This window comes from Otolemur garnettii, unplaced genomic scaffold (genome assembly GCF_000181295.1).
Source record: "Otolemur garnettii isolate 467f Iridium unplaced genomic scaffold, OtoGar3 scaffold00005, whole genome shotgun sequence".
Taxonomy (NCBI): Eukaryota; Metazoa; Chordata; class Mammalia; order Primates; family Galagidae; genus Otolemur; species Otolemur garnettii.
Window position 1 is genome coordinate 15,651,824 of NW_003852400.1, and position 24,123 is coordinate 15,675,946.

The 24,123-nt window shown below is 36.0% G+C and overlaps 1 protein-coding gene across 1 annotated transcript in view; it reads right to left on the reverse strand.

Annotated features, from left to right (window-relative positions):
• SLC25A40 (solute carrier family 25 member 40) overlaps positions 1-24,123 on the reverse strand; it is a 58,168-nt gene that overhangs the window by 6,810 nt on the left and 27,235 nt on the right. Inside the window, exons 4-10 of the mRNA XM_003782643.3 lie at positions 15,551-15,610; positions 13,896-14,002; positions 11,957-12,024; positions 7,883-8,007; positions 7,005-7,178; positions 3,648-3,757; positions 1,206-1,287 (exon numbers count right to left, since the gene is read on the reverse strand). Of these exons, the coding sequence (XP_003782691.1) occupies positions 1,206-1,287; positions 3,648-3,757; positions 7,005-7,178; positions 7,883-8,007; positions 11,957-12,024; positions 13,896-14,002; positions 15,551-15,610 (726 nt within the window). The remainder of the gene's footprint in view (positions 1-1,205; positions 1,288-3,647; positions 3,758-7,004; positions 7,179-7,882; positions 8,008-11,956; positions 12,025-13,895; positions 14,003-15,550; positions 15,611-24,123) is intronic.

The following is a 24,123-nucleotide window of genomic DNA, read 5'->3' on the forward strand; positions in this document are numbered from 1 at the left end:
GGAAGTGTCTTGGATTTTCTATGAAAACACCACACTGTACCCCCAAAGTGCATCAATGTACACAGTTACCATTCAATAAAAAAAAAAAAAAAAAAAATTTTAGTGTCCATCAGGATCTACCTGTAGAGGTTCCCATCTTCTCCCTCATCATCACCATAACCACCACCATGACCACCTCAATGCCACAGTCATTAATCATTTATGATAAATTATACCAAACAGAATATCCCTCCTATATTAAATATTTCACTTAACAGAGGAAATAGGAATTCTGATAGCAGGAAGGAAGAATGCAACAAAGTAATTCTGAACTACCAGTGGAGGACAAATAGGGCTTAGGTAGCTAGAAGGCTCATACCTAAACAGGAAAATGTCAGAACTCTGATACAATAAAACTCTGATTACTACCTCCCAGGTTGTTGTTAGCTTCTAATATTAGAAGGGACTAGGTATTTGGGAAGTCAAAAACAGGGCTGTCACCAATATCTATCAGATTAATTTATAAAGGTCTATAATCGATGATTCAAATGTATAATACCTGTTTTATAAATTATCCAAAATATTACTATAGGTTAGAACAATTTATTTACGTCATAACAGGCTTATTATCACAAGGCTTACAGAACACAATTTTGTCAAAGTTAATTTTCCATGGATTTGCTACACTGCCTAAAGTGAAGAAATGATGACAGATGAGATCTGGTAGAAGTAAATAAGAGTACACTTTGTTCTAGAAGAAATTACACCTTATTAAGAAGTAAAAATGGATGGGAAAAGAAAGAGAGAAAAAAACACACCAAAACAAAGGAAGCTAAAAAACAAATAAAATAAGAACAAATAAAATGTATACATATACTAATAGGAAACACATCAAGAGAAAAAAGTTTCCACTAATTTTTTATCTTGATTTGTCTACATTTATTTTCTTGATATATCTGGAGGAATACTTATAAGGATAATAAAAATGAAAATTTGAAATAGCTGTGAAAACAAATTACTGGAAAAATTATTATTAAACAATTTAGCTTTTGAACGACAAAGAATATTGATTCTTATAGCATATATGAGACCTAACTGTTTAGCAGTTAATAAACATTGGACTTTAAGATTTCTTAAATTAAAAATTGTCCTTACTTTAGATATTCCTTGGTATCTAGAAGGAAAAACAAAAGTTACATCTTAAAAATGTTTTAAATTAAACTTACTTTTAAGATTTTCATATGTCCAAAGTTGTGTCTGCTTTTGTGTTTTTACTACATCAAATGGCAAAGTTACAACAGCTGCAAACTATTAGAAAGTAAAATGAATTGAAATCAATCTTTTAATTTTTCCTAAAATGTTTTTACATTCTTCTAAGTAACACATTATTTAATAAGGATATTAATGCAAATCACAACTAAATTGTACTTTTAAATAAAGCCATATATATTTAAAGAGAGCAGTCTTATTAAAGAAAATAGACACATCTTGTGTATTTCAGAAGTAAATAGTCTCAGAAAAGTTCCCTTACTTTCCTAAGGTCATACAGCTAAGTAGTGGCAAAGCTAAAATTCCAACCAGATCTCTCTGACTCCAATACCACAATTCACAACCTCTAATACTCTTGTGTTCCACTTTTCCTTTATTTCACATGAAGGTATAACACATATGTCAAAGCAGAAATTCTTAAGTATCTAGTAGGCATTTAAAATTTTCCAGCAAATATTTTTTTAAAAAGAATAAAAATTAAATATAAATACAATAGATTTTGAATTTTTAGTCCTAGGTATCTTTTAAAATACATTTAAATTTTTGTGTATATATTTATATATTTAGATCAGGCGTCCTCAAACTTTGGCCCACCTAGGACACAGGTAGCCCGCCTAGGACATTATCTGGCCCTCCGGGTATTTTTGTTGCCACTACAGCTGCCTGTCCTGCTTAGCAGCCAACTAGTCCAAGGGCCCGCAGTCCGGCCCTCCAACGGTCTGAGGGACAGTGAACTGGCCCCTTGTTTAAAAAGTTTGAAGACCCCTGATTTAGATACAATTACAATGGTTCACAAATAACATTTTACTCCCTAGTAATGATAAAAACCAAATTTTTAAAACCTTTTTTCAAAATGAGTTAATTTAAAAAAAAATTTTTTTTTACCAAAGTAATTAAATTCCTTTAATAATGTTCTTACAGTATTTGATAAAACCATATAAGGTAAAATCTGGTCTCTTTCCAAGATCTCAGGTAAGATAAAGTCAACTATTGTTTCTCCATTTCTATGATTTATCATGTAGTAGCTATAGTGTTACACAGGCCTCTTTTGAAATCAACTGGTTTAAAATTTTTCTGTTTTTTGACAAAAAGCCTGGACACTGTCACATTCATGTGCTTTTTCTGTTGCTGAGACAAATCTTTATTTGAAAACTGTCAAAAGCCAGCAACATTTTCTAGAGCTTAAAAAAAAAATCATTAAAAAATAAATTTTCTGGCTCGGCGCCTGTGGCTCAAGTGGCTAAGGCGCCAGCCACATACACCTAAGGTGGTGGGTTTGAATCCAGCCTGGGCCCGCCAAACAACAATGTCGGCTGCAACCAAAAAATAGCCAGGCGTTGTGGTGGGCGCCTGTGGTCCCAGTTACTTGGGAGGCTGAGGCAGGAGACTCGCTTGAGCCCAGGCGTTGAAGGTTGCTGCGAGCTGTGATGCCATAGCACTCTACCCAGGAGGACAGCTTGAGGCTCTGTCTCAAAATAAATAAATAAATAAATTTTCTATGTTAAGTAGAAATAGCAAAATTGAGAACTTTCCTTCATATTAAAAACCGAATACAATATCTAGAAGCCATTATTCAACAATACTAATTGTTTTTATGGCTCAATAGATTTATAATCCACTAGGATAAGTCTGGCAGATTTTAAACCTGGGAATATTTATACCTAAATCTTGAAATAATGGATTCTTTAGCCTAGGTTTTCTGATATATTATTCTACCATTTTTCTGCAGATCTCTATCACTTCACTCTGTTTCTGCGCGGTTCCAGTATGTTAGTGTCTCACTGTAACTTATCAAAAATTCATTTTCAAAGTACATAGGTATGAGAAACTCTTTGTGGCCAAAGTCATGGTGAAGTGAACCTGCACAAGTCCACTACTTTCCATCATATGTAGAGTTGGGAATAGATGAACTCTCTACTACCCAAATGCTCAGTTCAGATCCCTCCCTTCTGATTGTTAATTTTTGTTCAAATTCTTTTAAAAAGTACTTAGTGGGCCAAAATGTTTCCAAAGAAACAGGAATTAGCAGCAGAGGATGGAACTACTTCTTCAAATCTACATATGGGATGATGCTCCATGAAATATTACCTGATCAGATCTACTAGCACTTATTGCCAAATGTTCTATAAATAATAAAGCACTATTTAAAGTATTATCATTATAAATGTAATGATCTAACAAATCCAAACGTTTTTCAGAAAAATATAATAATGTATTTGTAAAGTAAAAACATAAAGTATATTCAACTATTTTATTGGCTAATAAATTATTTCCTTAAAATAGAATGGTAAATACTTAGGAAATTGTTAAAGCAGTACAGCCTAAAAGCACTATGTCAATACATACAAAGTGACAATTATCACTTTCATGGAATATTAGCAACAACAAAATAAACTTACAGAACCAGACAATGCACCTGAAGTAAAGCTGATCATAAATGTTGGTTCATATAAACCATATTTCTCACAAAACCACTTCTTTAAAATTTCATAGTTACACCAGTACATTGCTATAAAAACAGAGAATGAAATGAACACATATTTAGAAACAAAATGTGGATTTTAAAGAAAAGAAAAAATCCTAACCTTGACAGACTCTGCTTTCTACTTAGACACATACCTAAGTAGAATTTCTTTTAAAAAGGAGTGAAATCCTCAGTAATATTCTGGCAGTCTTATAAACAAACAAATAAACAAAAAAACCTAAGCATTAGTAATGTAGGACTATAATTTCATAACCTGATAAGGGCAGGAGGTGAAAGGAAAAAAGTAAAGGTCAATTATTCATGAACACAGGTATCAAATTTTTAAAAAAAGTTAAAATAATAAGAAAATAGAAGCTGGAAGTACTTCATTAAAGACTATAAACTATAACTTAAGATAGGTTATCTCAAAAATGCAAAGGTTTTTAATATGTTTAATAACAAAATGTAAATGTCATGTAACCATGTTAATAAAACCAGGGGATCATTTAATAATGACAAAAAAATTTTCATAAAATTCATCACTCTTATTTGAAGCAAACAAATAAATTTCTCAGAAACTTAGAGATAAAAGGAAACGTCTCTGAATTGACAAAGAAAGAACATGAATCAAAAATAATGGCAAAACAACAAAATAATTTCCTTTTAAATGAGGAAAATGATAGGGATGCTAAATAACTCAGATTTAAAACTGTATTTGACAGCAAGGCAGAAAAAAAAGCTATGATGATTAAAATTGACACAAAACAATTATAACTTACATAAAATATCGTACACATACAAAACCAAAAAGATAGACAAACTGAAATTATAACAGAAGTTTTAAAAGTAGCTGGATAAGCTAATAAATAAAAATGAACTGCAACTACACCAACTATTAAGATTTTGAACACATAACTTTTCAAAAAGACATTATTTTTAAAATAGCTACTAAAAGTTGGGGGATGCAGTATGCCTATGAATAAATATTAGAATAAAAAGATGAATACAGTCTCTATGGAGAATATTTTAAATATGTACTAAAACACTTTAAAAAAAGATTTATTATTAACATAAGTTAACAAATAATAACGGACTTACTAGAGAAGAAAAATTTCACATCAAGATTTTTCATAAAGCACTAGTAATTCAGTGTGGTACTAGCATGGGGTTAGACAAATTAACCAATGAAACTGACCCAGGCATAAATAAAAGTGTGATATGACAGAGGTGACACTGCAACTCCGTGGAGCAACGATGGTTATTCAATAAATGATGCTAGGACAACTAGCTATCTGTGTGGGGGGAAATGAAACAGAATACTTAATACAGTCCATAACTCAAAATCAATTATGAATAAATGGTCAATGAAATAATTCCCAAACTTAATAACTGAGGAAATGCAAATTGCAGGGAGATACCACTTTAAATCACTAGATATATAAAAACTAAGAACTTTACAATAAAAGAGTTGGTAAGGGTGTGAAGCAGCAGGAAATCTCATGTGTTGCTGGTTGGTGCACAGATCCAGACAATCACTTTAGAAAAGAATTTGGTATTACCTAGTACGTTAGAAATGTATAAACCAACAATTCTAATACTGGCAAGACTTTCAGAAGTGTACCAAGAGAATGCTTAAAAATTTTCATAATAGCACTGTTTACTTATTTACTCATAATAAACAAGACTAAAAATGAAGAAAACACAGTTTATATGTGTTCAAAATATAGAATCCATGTAAGAATACCTTTGAATTATGGAGGCTTACTTTTTTAATTATTAAAAATTAAAAAGGTATTGCTGTGTTTCTCAGCAACACAGCAATACCTGGGCCTGGGCAACATACCAATACCTCATCACTATAGAAAATGAAAAAAATAAGCTTAATGGTGGCATATTCCTGTCCAGGAGTCCAGCTGAGGCCTAGGAGGATCATTTGCACCCACGAGTTCAAGGTCACAGTGAGCTATCATGGTGTCACTGCACTCCAGCCTGGGTGACAGAGCAAGACCTAAGTGGTGGGGGGAGATAAAATTCAGTATCATAGTGACCACTGGTGATCTGACGGTGAAAAAGCATATTCATGGTTTCATGATTTAAAAAAAAAAAAAAGTACAATGTTTTAACTGCATACATATTGAACAGGTGCTCATGTTATTAGTATACTTTATAACTATCTGTTTTTCTGCACTAAATATTCTATAATGAAAAATAAAGACAACCTGATTGTTAGGGTAATCTATGATTAATTATATACTGTATGTTTCTAAACAGCATAAACGAACACAAAGACATGATAAAAAGTACTATGGAAAGGAAAAACTGCACAGAGATGTGGATAAGGAAGCACAAAAAAGGATTAAGAAAAAGAAAGTAACAAGAACATAAGGGCCAGAGCAGTGGCTCATGCCTATAAATTCTAGCACTTGGGAGGCAGAGGTGGGTGGACTGCCTGAGCTCACAGGTTAGAGACCAGTCTGAGCCAGAGCCAGAGCCAGAGCTCATCTCTAAATATGAGCCTGGTGTTGTGGCGGGTGCCTATAGTCCCAGCTACTCAGGAGGCTGAAGTAAGAGAACAGCTTGAGCCCAAGAGTTTGAGGTGGCTGTGAGCTATGCCCAGCAGTCTACCTAGGGTGACAAAGTGAGACCCTGTTTAAAAAAAAAAAACAAAAAACATTAATACAAGGATTCTCAATAAATCTTTCTTTCAGGTTTTAAATGGAAACTTCTATGATACTCAATGAGAAATGCCACAGAAGCATACATATTCTACCAATTACTGTTAGAACTGCACTTCTCACTTCTCATGATTTTCTTCCTTTTCACAATTCAGTGAGTAGGACAGTCACCTAAGGATTTACAATAGTCTTTTACAGAACACACATTTAAAGGGAAGATTTTTATTTTCAGTAATTAAAAAGGTAAGACTCCATATAATTCAAAGGTATTCTTACATGGATTTTATAATATTTTGATCTGAAATAGTTTACTTATCTTATTATTATAATTATTTAGAATAATGTTAAATGACTTATTTAGGAAAATGTTTGTATTCTCTGAATATGAATACTCATAAATCAATAAAGAAAAGAAAACCAGGTTTGAGTTAAAAACTATTCATTCAATAAAGGACTGTAAAGATCTGACAACCAAATAACTCTTGAACTAAGAGTCTGGGGACACTACAGAAGATAACTCACCTTTAACTGTAAAGAGTTTAAAATCTAGTTGAATTAATATATGAATAAGACAAGGCTATCTAAAATTTAGTAGATACTAATGGGATAAATTCTACCTGAGAAAGGTACATCCCTTAAAATAGTAGGAGCCCAGCCCTTCCAAAGGGAAATCCAACCATCTTCAGATACTTTCTTGCTGATAAATCGATGCAGCTCCTTGTAAGAAAACTTCTTAGACTGCATCTTGGTTCTAACCAATTCTAATGGACTTATCACAGTAACTGCACCAACTAGTACAAATAAGCAAATAAAAGAAAACAAAAAGTCACAAACCATGCAAATATAGATGTAAACATATTACATGTCTTTTATGATTTTTTTATCTTTTATTCTAAAATGTCTGAAAACTATAAAGTCAAATATCTACTGATGTTGACATATTTGCACAGATATTTTTCCCTTGATAAAGGCATTTCATAACAGTCTATTTTCACATATCTTACTTTTTCTGGTCTCAACTCTTCCAGTTCCAGTTATGTTATAGTCAATTAAAACTATTACAATTACAAAAATTCATTCTAGTTAGTGCCCCCCAAAAACCTCATTTCTATTTCACTGAGAAAATCATTCTTCTGCATAAAGGCAAATTTACTTCTGATAAGAGTCTAAATTCTAAAATCTATAAGGAAAATAATTCAGGACTTTGGCCTGAATCATGTATGATCCCAAATGATGCCTTGGAAGTCAGGGTGAATCAGATCCAATTCTAATGTCATTTTAAAAACTCTGTCCAAGATTTGACCAGGATAGGCTGGTACCATCTCCTTCTGATGGCAATTACACCACCATGTGACTTCTGGAGTATAAATATTGACATATTAGTACATATTGTACGCTATAATGCAAAGTATCATACCAATACTCCGTTCTTTGTGAATGTCAAGATTTAAACAGAAACTCTACACTAAAATAAAAATAAAAATTTATTACTTACACCTGGCTGTAGTTCCAGCAACAATTGGTATGCAAATTTCATTTTCTCCTAATTTAGATCTCAGAAAAGCAGTTAATTGATCGTAGCAAGTAAAATAAATAACTGTGGCAGGAACTGCCATCACTCTGTTAGAAATACAGAAACAAATATTTGTTCAAAATTACCTAACACACCCATATTAAATTCAAATATAAGTTTAAAAAACCCTTATGTTTCATATAAGCTAAAAACCACAACAAATTAGCCTATGAGATCAATTTTTCTTAAAAGTAGTGCTTAACTTTGTAGGCCAGGACAAGATACAAAATAGGCATCTATCCTTTAAAAGTTTACATCCTGGTTGTGAAAACACAGTAGAACCTTTATAAGTTAGCCACCCAAGGGACTATAACAAACTGGTTAATATAAGGAAGCAGTCAACAAACTAGGTCTACTGCACTGATAAATACATGTAGAGTATGTCCAGTCTATGAAAATTAGGTCAACTGAAGGAGATGGTCAACGTAGGGAGATGGTCAACTATGCAGGTTCTACGGTAGTTACAATATATAGCAGCAATAAATAAAGGCTATATAGCCAAACTTAGATCACATAAAAAGCACATGTTCAAGTCATAAATGGGAAAAGACAAATTAGGACACTTCTCCATCTCCTAGACTTAATCCTGTTTCTGGTCTCCCAGCTCTTCTTTCCCAATTACATTTATTATAACATGAGAATCACTGAAAGAAAAAGTACACGAGCAACTGTAAAACATTATTGAACTATGGACCACATATCATACCTGCTTATGACCAGAAATTAATTATAAATAACATCATCAGAGTTATATATGCTAGTTTTCAGTGAACTCTAATGACTTATTCTTTTAAATGAAAATATCAAAAGGGAATTATAACTTAAATTTTAAGTTGCAGGTACTGTCATGTCATAAATATTAATGTAATATGAAACCAGTTTATGGTCTATCAGATATTCAAAGTCTAGAATGCCTAATGTTCTGTATAATGAATTTTGATGGGTAAAATTTAGGAGCAGAACTGACCTGTATTCTTGGATCTGTCACTAACTTTGTAACCTTAGGCAGTGTTTAAAATATTTGCTGCAAAATCAATGAATTTCTTCCATAAAAAGGATAACAGAAATACTTAGAAATAAATGAGGCGTAGAAAATGATAGTATTATTTGGGATTTTTACAAATAATGTTTATAATTTACCATGTTAATTCATATAATCACTAGATAATAGAGAATTAGAATTATCTACAGAAGGCAAAGTATATACATTACAATATATCTTGCTGTTTTAATAAAATAAAAAGTCACAGATAACATGATCTTATACCTGGTAAACCCCAGGGACTCAACTCCAAAGCTCTTAGAAGTGATCAAGGACTATAGCAGTGTCTCAGGTTACAAAATCAATACCCACAAATCAGTAGCCTTTGTATATGCCAACAATTGTCAAGCTGAGAACAACATCAAAGACTCTATTCCTTTTACAATAGCACCAAAGAAGATGAAATACTGAGAACATAACAAAAGAAGTGAAAGATCTCTATAAGGAGAATTATGCAACTTTGAGAAAGGAAATAGCAGAAGATGTCAACAAATGGAAGACTATATCATGCTCATGGCTGGGAAGAATCAACATTATTAAAATGTCCATACTACCCAAAGAAATCCATAGATTCAATGCAATCTCCACCAAAGTACCAATGTCATACTTTAAAGACCATGAAAAAATAGTACTTCAATTCATATGGAATCAGAAAAAAACCCAAACAACAAATACAGTTTTTAGAAATAAAAACAATTCTGGAAGCATCATGTTGCCAGACTTCAGGTTATATTACAAGGCTGTAGAGATCAAAACAGCATGGTACTGGCACAAAAATAGAGACACAGATCTATGGAATAATATAGAGAATCTACAGATGAACCCAGCCACATATCATCATTTAATCTTTGATAAGCCTAACAAAAACATGTAATGCAGAAAATGGTGCTGGGAAAACTGGTTATCCACATGCAGAAGATTGAAACTGGACCCACACCTCTCACCATTGACAAAAATTGATTCTTGCTGGATAAAAGATTTAGATTTAAGACAGTAAACAATAAAAATTCTAGAAGAGATTGTGGGGAAAACACTAGAAGATACTGGCCTGGGAAAAAACTTTAAGAGGAAGACACCCCTCCCCCCAGAAATTGTAGCAACAACAAAAATAAATAACTGGGACTTGATCAAGCTAAAAAGCTTTTGCACAGTGAAGAGTACCACAAACAGAACAGACAGTCCTCAGAACGGGAGAAGATTTTTGCATGTTATGAATCTGACAAAGGCCTGATAACTAGAATCTACAGAGAACTCAAATTAAACAATAAGAAAAGTACAAACAACCCTCTCTATAAGTGGGCAAGTGATTTGAACAGAAACTTCTCTGAGGATGACAGATGAATGGCCAAAACAAACACATGAAAAAATGCTCATCATCTTTAATCATCAGAGCAATGCAAATCAAAACCACTCTAACATATCACCTAACCCTAGCACGATTAGCCCATCACAAAGTCCCAAAACGCCAGATGCTGGTGTGGATGTGGAGAGAAGGGAACACTTCTACATGGATGGTAGGACTATAAACTAATACAGCCCTTTGGGAGAGAAGTCTACTTTTAGTTCCTCAAATATATAAAAGTAGACCTTCCATTTGACCCTGTAATCCCATTACTAGGTATCTATCCAGAAGAACAAAAATCATTTTACCACAAAGACATTTGTACTAGAATGTTTTTTTGCCGCTCAATTCATAATTGCCAAGTCATGGAAGCAACCTAAGTGCCCATCAACCCATGAATGGATCAACAAACTGTGGTATATGTATACCATGGAATATTATGCAGCCATTAAAAAGATAAAGACTATTATCTTTTACATTTACTTGGATGGAGTTAAATACATTCTTCTTAAGTAAAGTATAGCAAGAAAGATAAATATCCAATGTACTCCATATTAAGATGAAATCAATATATAAATAATTACATGTTCATAAGAACTACCAGTTCAGGGAAGAAGTGGGAGGGGTGGGAAGAGGACATATGGCAGGAGGAGGGAGGGCAGGAGGTGGAATCTTCCCTAATGTGTAAATTGTGTGGGTGTATAACACACGCCCTGGGTGAGGGGCTCTTCTACAAATGGAACTTTACACTGGAAATGAGAACAATGTAGCATAAATATTGTACCCTCATATTAAAGTTTTAAGAAAAAATAGAGAATTATCTACAGGAGGCAAAGTATATATATTACAATATATATTATTGTTTTAATAAAATAAAAAGTCAAATAAATGACAAATTTATCTTTGAACAAGAAAAAAATTACTGTATGCTTGTGCATTAAAAGACTTAAAACAGCTAGCTCCGTTGCTTAACTCTTCTGTCATCAGGAGGGCCTGTTTGCATGCCTGACCTTTGGACAATTCATGAGAAATTTAGCTCTTGAAAAATTCCATATGATAAGGTATTTTAGTGTGTCTAAAGCATTAAACCAATTGCTCTGGGTTGAATCATGAGAACAATGAGATTTATGGTAAATATTCTTTCTTTGAGGTCTGAAGTTTTGCTAATCACAGCTGGTCTCAACGACAGAATGTATCTATATAAATAATGTCCAATAAAAGTTCTACAATCTAAAACTCAAATAAGTTTCCCAAGGCAGAATCACTTTGCACACACATTGCCAGAAGAATAAGCAGGTCTTATGTGATACTATGACGGAAGACGATGTAAGCCTGTGTCTGGTCAACTCCTGGAATGTCTTTTTACCTTACCATTCTGCTTTGTATTCTTTTGCTGTAATAAAACATATCCATGAGTATAATGTCTTCAGGTCCTGTGAGTTCTTCTGTCACATCATCAGTTGTATGGGTGCTTGTGACACTTACAAAACAATGCTTCAGAAAATTAAGGCATTCTGACATTAAAAATACAAGACCTTGTCAAACCATCCTGATTGTAAGACAAAACAAAACCAGCATCTTTTAGTAGGAAAAATAAGAAATTTCAACTTACAGCGTAGGAGGAAGGCCACTCCACAAAGATTTAATGCCCTCATTTCGAACAATTTTTAAAAAGGCATCCTAAAATTATAGTAAGAAAGTATAATCAAAATTTATCACTAAACCTGAATAATAAAAATTTACAGTGATAACTGATTGGTAATTTTATTCTTTCACACATTTATTTCTAAAAAATGAGCTTTTTTGGGATTCATGTATGTCCATTCTTTAAAAAAGGGAATTTCAACACTAGTAAAATGAAGCACTTCTGGATAATATTAACTTCTTACTCTGGATTATTCTACTTAAATCTGAGAAACAAAACTTTTGAAATATTATTATAATAGAGCAATGGTGGAGAATTGGTTAGATAAACCTCCTGACCAAGCATGAAATCAGAGAAAATATTATTAAAGCCCACTATATGAACTCTCTTGAGAAGAACCAAAAGCAGCTGAAGGAAAGTCTTCTATTAATATACAAACTCCTACTATTTAATAATAAAAAGACAAAAAAAATTAAAAATTGACAAAGGATTGAATAGACATTTCTCTGATAACATACAAATGGATAATAAGCACATAAAAAGTGTTTAATATCATTGATAATTATGGAAATGCAAAGCACAACTACAATGAGATATTACTTTCTACCCACTAGATAATCTAACAATAAAAAATACTGGTAAGAATGTAGAGAAATTGGAACTCTTATATACTGCGGATGGGAATGTAAATGGTGTAGCCACTTTGGTAAATAGTCTGGCAATTTCTCAAAGGTTAAATATAGTTATGATATAACCTAGTAATTCCAACTCTACGTATATATTCAAGAGAAATTAAAACACATGCTCACACAAAATTTTATCCAAGAAAAATTAAAATACATGTTCACACAAAAACTTGAATGTTCATAGCAGCATTGATTTTTCAAAAAAATGGCAATAACTCAAATGTCTATCAACTGACGAAGAGATAAATAAAATACGGTATATTTATATAATGGAGTATTACTTGGCAATAAAAAGTAAAATATTGATACATGCTACAATATGGCTGAATCTTAAAGCACCATATGAAGTAAAAGAGGCTAATAACAAAGGCTGCATGTTTTCCTAGAAAAGGGAAGCCTCAGTAATACAGAAAACTTTTAGATAATAACCACTCTAGCCAAATACCAAAGAAAAATCTGTGGTACCACCTGGACACATTAAAGTAGCAAAAGCCAAGTAGGTAGTCTAGACTTCTATCCTTGTAAGGCTGTAATGAGGCACTAGAACACCTTTGTTGGGGTGGCATCACAATAGGTCAGGAGAGAACCAAGATTTTTATCTCCACCAGGTTAGCAATTACTTTCCCCGCCCCCCCACCTGCTGCTAGGGTGGTGTCAAAGGAAAAGCAGTAAAGAGTCAGGATTTCTGACATACTCAACAGTAAGAAAGCAACCCCACTAGTCAGTGAAAACTGTATGCAGAGCCAGAACTCCCATCCATGCTCAACAGAAAAAGAGGTCTTCTGCACACTGTGTGTCATGGAGGCTGAGTGGAGAATCTGGACTTCTAGCTCTAGCCAGCAGTAACAAGGAGGCATCTTCCTTCTCACAAGCTGTGTCAGAAAAAGCCAGTTAAAATAGAATGTTTAAATGAGAATAAGAATGTAATGAAGGCATCCCCAAAACACCTGTGTTTCAGTTGAAACTCACTCATTATTCTAATTGGACAATGTCAAACTAAATAAAGAGAGACAATAAACAGATGCTAACACTAAGATAAAACAGATGATATAATTATTTGACAAAGATTTAGAACCAGCCAACATAAAAATTTTTAAATGATAATTTACAAGCATGGTTGAAAGAAGCAAAAAATTAGAAAACCTCAGCAAAGAAATACTATGTGAGAATAAATATAAAAAAAAAATAAACTGAAACTCTAAATATTATCATCTCCTTACCAGTGTTCCCTGGAAATTTCCTGGCTTCTTATACCATGCTTTGTTGCATCCCTCTTCACAGACACACACATGATCCATGAGTCCATTACTATATACAAAACATTTTCCTAATAAAGAAGATTCAAACAACCAAGAATTAATTCATACAACTAGATTTTTACAGATAAAAACTGATGGAGAACCAAAAAATATGAAAAGAGGAGTAACCATGAAAAAGATAACTCTTTCTACATTTTAAGATGAAATGCACATACTCTGACTTGCTTAATACTATGACAAAGGACTCTAAACTCACAGGTGTGAAAAGTAATAGAATAAATTATGTTTTCAGAACAGTAGTTAGAAGAAAATATACAAAAGAATCGATTCTTTTAGGTTATCTAAAGACTGAAGGAGGAAGATAAAGGAGAAAAACCTGTTTGGAAAAAAGAACATGGGTGAATGTCTTCCCTATTTGTCTGAAGAAACCTCTGTGGTATGGAAGGGAAATTCAGACAAAAATAGATTATGGGGAAAAAATTCTTCTCAATGTAAATAATGCTATGTTTTGTCTCCCTGTATTTGTAATGCTCATTCTAGCCTTTTGTACACTCCTACCTAATTTAGTACAACTTCCTCTTGCATCAATTCTTTCCCATTTATTGGACTCACTCTTGCTGCCAAAAATACTATGTCTGTTTCATAGTATGTAATGTTGTGAGTTTTGTAATATGTATGGCTTTCAAGGCTTTCTTTAATGTACCTTTTTAGTCTCTTCCTAAGTGAATCTTTCCATTCATTTCAAATACCACTATTATTTATTCCATTTCAATCTATGCATTAGAGTGGCACTGATATTGAAGCCAATTTTCTCATGGTCCAAAGAGTCTGTTTCTTGCTATGTAAATATGTTAAAATTCCATTATCTTTATAAAGCTATAAAAGACTGACCCAGGAATTGTTAATTTTGTCCATCTTATAAAAATATAGAATCACTTAACCAAGCAATTAACCAAGCTTCCTAATAAAATAATACATTTCTAGTCACTGTACTCAAGTGACAGCTGGATGATTATCATGAATGGTCTAAGATAGGCATAAGTCCTGGGCAAAGAAGCTAGATCTAAGGAACCTAACAGGTGTAACTTTGTTCTTATCTGTGATGCATATAACCAAATATATAATCATCCCCTGTTTTAATTTTTTTTTTTTTAGAGTCTCACTATGTAGCCCTCGGTAGAGCGCCATGGCGTTACAGCTCAGAGCAACCTCAAACTCTTGGGCTTAAGTGATTCTCTTGCCTCAGCCTCCCAAGCAGCTGGGATTACAGGCACCCGCCACAACACCTGGCCATTTTTTTGTTGCAGTTGTCATTGTTTTCTAGCAGGTCCGGCCTGGGCTCAAACCTGCCAGCCTTGGTGCATGTGGCTGGCACCACAACCACTGTGCTACAGGCACCAAGCCCCCCTGTTTTCCTTTTAAAAGCATCATATACATGTATTTGGTTTTTGCCTATACTTCATCATGTACAACTAAATGGTGAAAAAATGTTTTTGCATGAGGATAAAGAGATATCAATTTTAATAAATTAACAAAATGAATAATATTGAAACAAAAATGAATGTAGTAACATTTAAAAACCTAACATGATATTTTCAAGATAATAACATACATACCTTTGGAGAATGGGTTGTTTTGGGCTTGGAGTCGAATTTTAACAACATCCAGGGGTGTCACTATGAAAATACGTAAGTTTCAATCAGCAAGTGATGCCTGTAAACTGTATAGACATTTTCCCAAAAATATGAAATACATCTATCATATTTTTCCTCATGACTATATAATAGGCAAATTTATCTATGTTAAAGGAGTCTTGAGTATAAATTCTCATTTTTGGCCCTTGAATTTTGTTTAAGGAAAACCAGTGAAAGAGATAGATTATAACTACTTTTCTCTGAGGATGAAGTTGTCATTTATAATGTACAAGTACAATTCTGTTAGCATTAAAACTAAAACTACCATTATTTGTAACAAAATATGTTCTCTAAGGTAAGGAGTAATAAGTTTCTGAAGAAGTCTACTTACATATAACTTTGTATTAAAAGTAATTGACAATCAAATAATACAAGTATATAGCCTTAAACTAATCTGATAAATTTACCTGTATCAAATAGTGAAAGGTAGTAACAATTTGAGTAACCTGGCCATATATCATCTTTAGCACCAGGCTGTGTTATTCCATTTGGTAACAGCATAGTGAAGGAAAAAGGTTTTAATAAATATGTGTTTAAACCTTACAGTATAAAATGCCAAATAATGGTTCTAGAAAATTCTTAGTCATCTGAAAATGAGGTCAGTCACATTAGATGATCTCTGAGGCCTTTTCCACATGTAAATTCTGAACTTAAGATACTACATAATAAGCAATTTGTTCTACTCATTTATCTCAAACTAGTGAACCTAACATATCTTAAATTATAAAGCTATCTATGACAAACTAAGCCAAAATCATACGTAAAGGGGGAAAACTGAAAGCATCCCTCTTAAGATTTGGAACAAGAAAAGGGTACCCCCATAACTACTTCTATTCAACACAGTGCTGGAAATCCTACCCAGGACAATCAGGCAAGAGAAAGAAATGAAGATTATCCAAATCAGGACAGAGGAGGTAAAACTATTGCTTTTTACTGATGATATGATCATACAGCCAGAAAGCTGTAGAAGACTCCACCAGAGCACTCCTGGAATTGATAAATAAATTCAGTGAAGTCTCAGGTTACAAAATCAATGTACACAAATCAGTACATCTTAAGATGTCTTAAGAAATCTTAAGCTCAGAATTTTAATGTGGAAAAAGCTGTAGAAATCATCTAATGTGACTATCTTCATTTTTACAGGATCAAGAATTTTCTAGATCCATTATTTGGCATTTTCTAATGTTACGTTATATACCAGTAACAGTTAAGAGTTGAATCAAAGACTCAATACCATTCACAATAGCTAGAAAGAAAATAAATACCTAGGAATATACCTAATCAAGGAGGTGAAAGATGTCTGCAAAGAGAATTAAGAAATGCTGAGGAGGCTCGGCGCCTATAGCTCAGCCGGCTAAGGCACCAGCCACGTACACCTAAGGTGGCGGGTTCGAATCCCCAGCCCGGACCCGCCAAACAACAATGACGGCTGCAACCAAAAAATAGCCGGGCGTTATGGCGGGCGCCTGTGGTCCCAGCTACTTGGGAGGCGGAGGCAGGAGACTCGCTTGAGCCCAGGAGTTGGAGGTTGCTGTGAGCTGTAATGCCACGGCACTCTACCCAGGGGGACAGCTTGAGGCTCTGTCTCAAAAAAAAAAAAAAAAAAAAAAAAAAGAAATGCTGAGGAAAGAAACTGTAGTTGACACAAAAGGAAAAACATATCAAGCTCATCGACAAGAAGAATCAACCTTGTTAAAATGTCCATATTTCCTGAAGTGATTTACATTCACTGCAATCCTCACTGAAATACCAACATCATATTTCACAGATGTAGGAAAAATAATTTTATGCTTTATTTGGAACCAGAAAAGAGCCCATGTAGCCAAAGCAATCTTAAGCAAAAAGAACAAATCTGGAGGCTATCTACCACCAGGTTTCAAACTATACTATAAGGCTAGAATAATCAAAATAACATGGTAGTGACACAAAAAGAGACCTAGACCAATGGAAAAGAAGAGAAGATCCAGATGTAATCAGCCACAAACAACCAACTGATCTTCCACAAAGCAGACAACAATATACACCGGAGAATGCAATAGAAGCCCTATTTTCCCAATAGTGCTGGGCAAATTGGACAGCCATATGCAGAAGAATGAAACAGGACCCTGAATGAAACAGGACCCTTATCTCTTCATACAAATGAATTCAAGATGGATAAAAGACATAAGATAAAACAAAAATTCTTGAAGAAAATGTAGGAAAAACTCTTATAAATATCAGCCTAGGCAAAGAATTTATGGCTAAGATCCCCCTCCCCCCCGACAATTACAGCAACTACAAAAATAAATAAACGGGACTTGATTAAATTAAAAAGCTTCTGCACAGTTAAGGAAATAATCAAGAGCCAATAGACAACCTACAGAATGGGAGAAAATGTTTGCAAACTACACATTTGATAAAGGGCTAATCTACAAAGAACTCAAACAAATCAGCAAGAAAAAAATAACCCCATTAAAAGTGGGCAAAAGACATGAACAAAAGGTTTTCAAAAGAAGATAGACAAATGGTGAACAAAGGTGGGAAAAAAATGCTCAATGTAGGGTGGCGCCTGTGGCTCAGTGAGTAGGGCGACGGTCCCATATACCAAGGGTGACGGGTTCAAACCCACCCCAGCCAAACCGCAACAAAAAAATAGCCAGGTGTTGTGGCAAGTGCCTGTAGTCCCAGCTACTTGGGAGGCTGAGGCAAGAGAATCGCCTAAGCCCTGGAGTTGGAGGTTGCTGTGAGCTCTGTGACTCTGCCACAGCACTCTACCAAGGGTGATAAAATGAGACTCTGTCTCTAAAAAAAAAAAAAAAAAAATGCCCAATGTAACTAATCCAAAGGGAAATGAAAATTAAACCATGATGACCTATCACCTTACCTTTGTTAGAATGGCTTTTATTAAAAAGTCCCAGACAATCGATGTTGGTTTGTATGCAGAGAGAAAGAAATGCTTATAACTGTTGATGGGAATACAATTAGTACAACCTTTATGGAAAACGGTATGGAGATTTCTCAAAGAATTAAAAGTAGACCTATAATTTGATCTAGCAGTCCCTCTACTGGGTGTCTAACCAAAGGAAAAGAAGTAATTTTATCAAAGACATTTAGGCAGAACCAGAAAGAACAAGATACCAGCAGAGAGACTTGTAGCCCTGCCACGAGAGTAGCCGGAGCAGTTTGCCTCTCCCTCCCCTGAATCTCTGACAAGGGGAAGGCTGGCAAGCTGCTGAAGAGATTTTCTGTCCACACGAGCCCAAAGGTTGCTGCCATCAGGGAGCTGTGAATTGCACCTGGACAGGGCACTGGGCTTCCAGCTCCCCTTGAGGGACTTTCTGTGCCCACAGACCTAAGCCCAGGGGGCAGGCACCATACTGCCTCTCCACTCACCATGAGCTTTTGTCCTCCCCAGAGGGGATTCAACTCATCAGGTTTTACCTTCCACACAGATATTCCCAAACTCCAGCCCAACTACAGGATCCACAAGGAGTTTAGCGGGTCCTGGGTAATTTCCATGACTCCAAGCTTAGACTTCCAGGGCACACACTCTCCCAACAAGACTGCTAGCATTTCTCCATACAGATTCCTTTCTGCCCCTCTTCTCCTCCCCTACCCGTGGCTGTACAGATAAAAACCACCACAACACTGAGAGTTTCAGAGTGTGGGACTTTAGGCCTTTCCCTCTTGGGGTCTTACAGCAAACAAGACATGCTCAGACTGTGTCTCTGCTTACCCTGGTGCCACATGCCTGGCGGATCCATCAAACCCGATTATACCCTGAAGCAGTAGGACATCAAATCTACTTGGGCACCCTGAAGGTGATTAGGGTCGGCCACACTTCTACCTGGTACAGTCTGAGAGTGACATACTTGTTCTAAGGAAGGAAGGGAACCCATGTGGGCAGTTCAGTGGGGAAAGTGTAGTGTAGGTGCTAGATACAACATGTTCACAGGGAACCCCTTTCCCAAGGGAGGGCTACAATATCAGATGAGCTGCTGGAATCCTGGGCAGGAAACCTACCCCACAGCACAGTTGTAGGAGAGCTCAATGGCCTGGGATCCAGCCTGACAGTCGTCACTGGGAGTACACTGTGAAGCAGAAGACAGGGAGTAGAGCAAGGCCCATCGAAGGCTACCAGTTTGTAAGTCTTTGACAGCCTACTTCCATATAAGTTTCTGGCTGGGTGGGGCCATGTCAGCCTCTCCTGGCAGGGCTCAGCCCCAGAAACTAGGCACAGATCTTTAACCCCCATCACCACAGCTAATTGTTCAGTTTCTATGGAGTCTGAGGGCAAGCTCACCAAACCTAGGCCCACTCAGCTGCACAACTGATAATCATCTCAAAATACTATAAAAATCTCTATGCTCACAAACATGAAAAGATGGAGGATCTGGACAAATTTTTGGAAATACACTTCCTCCCCAGGCTTAATCAGGAAGATACACAACTCTTCAACAGATGTATATCAAGCACTGAAATTGGGGGGAGAGGGGGGCGGGAGGGGCGGTAGAAAATATCCTCCAAAAGAAAAAAAGTCCTGGACCAAATGGTCTCATACCTGCATTTTACTGAACCTACAAAGAAGAGCTTACACCTATACTGCAGAAAATATTCCATAACATTGAGATAGAAGGAATCCTCCCTAAGTTGGTCCACAAAGGCAATATCACCTGATACCAACACCAGGAAAGGACACAACTGAAAAAGAAAACTACAGATCAATATCCCTTATGTATATAAATGCAAAAATTCTCAATAAAATCTTAGCAAACTCCCCCCCAAATTTAGCTGCACATCAAAAAAATAATTCATCATGAACAAGTAGGCTTCATTGCACAGATACAAGGGTGGTTCAACATACACAAATCTATAAGCATGATCCACTACATAGATACAGAAACAAAGACCACATTACCCTTTCAATAGACACACAAAAAAGCATTCAGCAATACTCAGCATCCTTTTATAAGAATGCTTAACAAAATAGGCTTAGATGGGACTTACTCAAAATTATAAAGGCCATATACCACAAATCCATACCCAACATCATATAGCAGGGGGAAAAACTGAAAGCATTCCTGCTTAGAACTGGAACCAGACAAAGTTGCCCACTATCTCCACTTCTGTTCAACATAGTGCTTAAGTTTTAGGGCAATTGAATAAGAAAAAGAAATCAAGGGTATCCAAATGGAGAAAGAAGAGGTTAAATTATTGCTCTTTTTCAATGACAAGATCTAATACCTAGAAAACTCCAAAGATTGAACCAAGAAGACTTCTGGAATTGATAAATTCAGTAGAGTCTCAGGCTATAAAGTAAAGGTACACAAATCAGTGGCTTTCATGGATGCCAACAACAGTCAATATGAGAAAAAAAAATACAAGATGAAATAATATTCTCAGAAACAACAAAGAAAATAAAATGCCGAGGTATATATTTAACTAAGGAAGTGAAGGACCTCTATAGGGAACTATGAAATGCTGAGGAAATAAATGGCAGAGAATATAAACAAATGGAAAAACATATCATACTTATGGACTGGCAGAACCAATATTGTTAAAAAAGGCTATACTTCCCAAAGTGATTTACAAATTCAATGCAATCTCCATTAAAATACCAAGGCCATTTTTCACAGATTTAGAAAAAAATAGTTCTATGCTTGGTATGGAATCAGAAAAGACCCCAAATATCCAACACAACTGTTGCTAATAACGAAGCAGGAAAAAATCACCTTACTAGACTTCAAGCTATACTATAAGGCGACAGTAACTCAAACACCATGGTACTGGCACAAAAATAGAGACACAGACCTATGAATCAGAATAGAAAACAGAAATAAAACCATCCTTATATTCCCATCTGATTTTTGACAAAGCAGATAGAAACATGTACTGGGAAAAGAATCCCTATTCAATAAATGGTGCTGGGAAAACTGGATAGCCACATGTGAAAGACTGAAACAGCATCCATACCTCTTACCACTCACAAAAATTAATTCAAGATGGATAACAGACTTAAACCTAAGGCATAAAACTATAAGAATTCTAGAAGAAAGTATTGGAAAACTTATAGATATGAGCCTAAAGAATGAATTTATGAAGAAGATCTCAAAAATATCACAGCAACAACAAAGATAAATAAGTGGGACCTGATCAAATGAAAAAGTTTCTGCACAGGAAGGGCTCCAAGATGGCAGTTTAGAGACATCTCACAAGCCTCTTTCAGGAAGGTTGGGGAGAAGGGAGATCTGCTGCCTCTATCCGGAGTGTCCTGCTCAGAAAGAGCACTGCAACAGCACAGAGTGACAGTATAGGACACCAGGAGTGGAAATGATAGGAAGGGAGGGAAGCAAGCATGGAAAGCTGGTGCAGGGGAGTGCGGTGACCCAGAGACAAAGCTTACATGTGGAATCCCTGGGGGATTAGGGCCCATAAAATCTCCTCCATCCCCCATGGTCTCCTGTGGGATGGACTAAGGACTGACCCTATTCTCTGGGGGGACCTGTCCACATAGGATATGGAATAAAACAAGCAGGAACTGGGAACCCACAGAAGAAACCTGGTAACTTGCAGCCTGGTGCACCTATATGCAGAGTGCAGGCAGGTCTGGGCATGGAAACTGGGCAGCAGGAAACCTGGCTGCCTGGTAAACACTGGGGAGTCAGTGCCTCACGACCCACTTTAGTGAGGCTCAGGGGGTAGTGTGGAGGTTGTTGAGGCCCTAAGGCAGTTGACACCAGCATGGGCCCAGCTTGGTGTGGTTTTCCAATACATCCAGCAATGGTTTCACATCAGGCTTTGGTAGCCATCTTTTTGCCTGTATGGCAATGCTAAAAATAAGATCAGAGAGGTCCTATCCTCCCTGTGGTCCACCTTTCAATTTCTAGGCACTATTTGGATCACTAAGGTAAAACCTCTGCCTCAGAAAAAACACACAGCACTTAGACTGGTCATCTTATCTGGGTTATGACAACCCTGGAGTGTCTGGCAAACTCCCCAGGGCTGTCACACCTCTCCCTGGGATTTCAACACTCCTACAGCTTCTGCTCCCAGGATAAAACAGAAAATCCAGACCTAATCTCCTTGGCAACAATTTGAAAAACATCCAGCAATACAACATTCAACCAGCCTAACAGTTCCTGAAGCAGTACTAGAGTGCCATCTAGTGTTCATCCTAATAATTTTTTAAAGACTCTAGATACGGGATTACAGTGATTACGTTCAAACATTTTTTTTCTCTTTTTGTTATTTCTTCCAGAGCACCAAAAAGGATTATATTAACCTCAGATATACATGGATACGTATTTTTTCCTTTGTCTTTACTTTTATTTTTACCTCATTATTCTTTCCTCTTTTTTTCTTTTCTTTGTGGGTGAAAGCTAGAGTAGGCTGGTGCCCCCCTCAAATATCACACAGGTCATGGCCTTGAGTTTCAGGCTCCTCCCCCGCTGCAATGCATGCCTAAGGAGGTGAGGGGGGTTCGGAATATCCAGTGGAGTAGATGAGAAAATAGTTTGGGAATGTCTAGATAGAAATCAGCAGCTTAAAGACTGGATATTACTAAAGCTATAACTGCAAATTGACCTCCTAGATACTCTGCAGCTACAGCCACCTTGGCCTGTAAACTGTAACTTTCCCTCCTTAAATCCTATCCAAAATGTCCTGTGATCTGTAGTTGAATACTCCCCTGTCCTTCAATGTGACAGCTTTCTTCCTTGAACAAAGAACTGCCTGTTTAACTGAAACAAGAAACTGTTACTTTTTGCTTTTTGCCTTGTGTATACATGCTCCTAAACCTCTAATAAAAAGCCTTGAATTCCAGGCTTGAGTTGGTGCCTGTAGCCTGGAGAGGGGCTAATAGGGGTCATTTCTCTAAGTCAGAACACTGTGTGTGTGTGTGTGTGTGTGTGTACCTGGAATCACCTTACTTAGACTCAAATAGAAAGAAACAGAACTCTTGAACAAACCACTATCAGCACCTAAATTGCAACAATAAAAAAGCTCTCAACAAAGAAAAGTCTTAGACCAAAGGGTTTCACACCAGAATTTTACCTAATCTTTGAAGACGAGGTCATACATGTATTGTAGAACCCATTATAGAACACTGAGAAGGAAGGAACCCACCTCAACTCCATCTACAAAGCAGCAAATGTCACCCTGATACCAAAACCATGAAAGGACACAAGAAAAAAAGAAGCTACAGCCCCCAATCATTAATGAATATTGACATAAAAAAACTCAAGGCTCGGCGCCTATAGCTCAACCGGCTAAGGCGCCAGCCACGTACACCTAAGGTGGCGGGTTCGAATCCCCAGCCCGACCCGCCAAACAACAATGACGGCTGCAACCAAAAAATAGCCGGGCGTTGTGGCGGGCGCCTGTGGTCCCAGCTACTTGGGAGGTGGAGGCAGGAGACTCGCTTGAGCCCAGGAGTTGGAGGTTGCTGTGAGCTGTGATGCCATGGCACTCTACCCAGGGGGACAGCTTGAGGCTCTGTCTCAAAAAAAAAAAAAAAA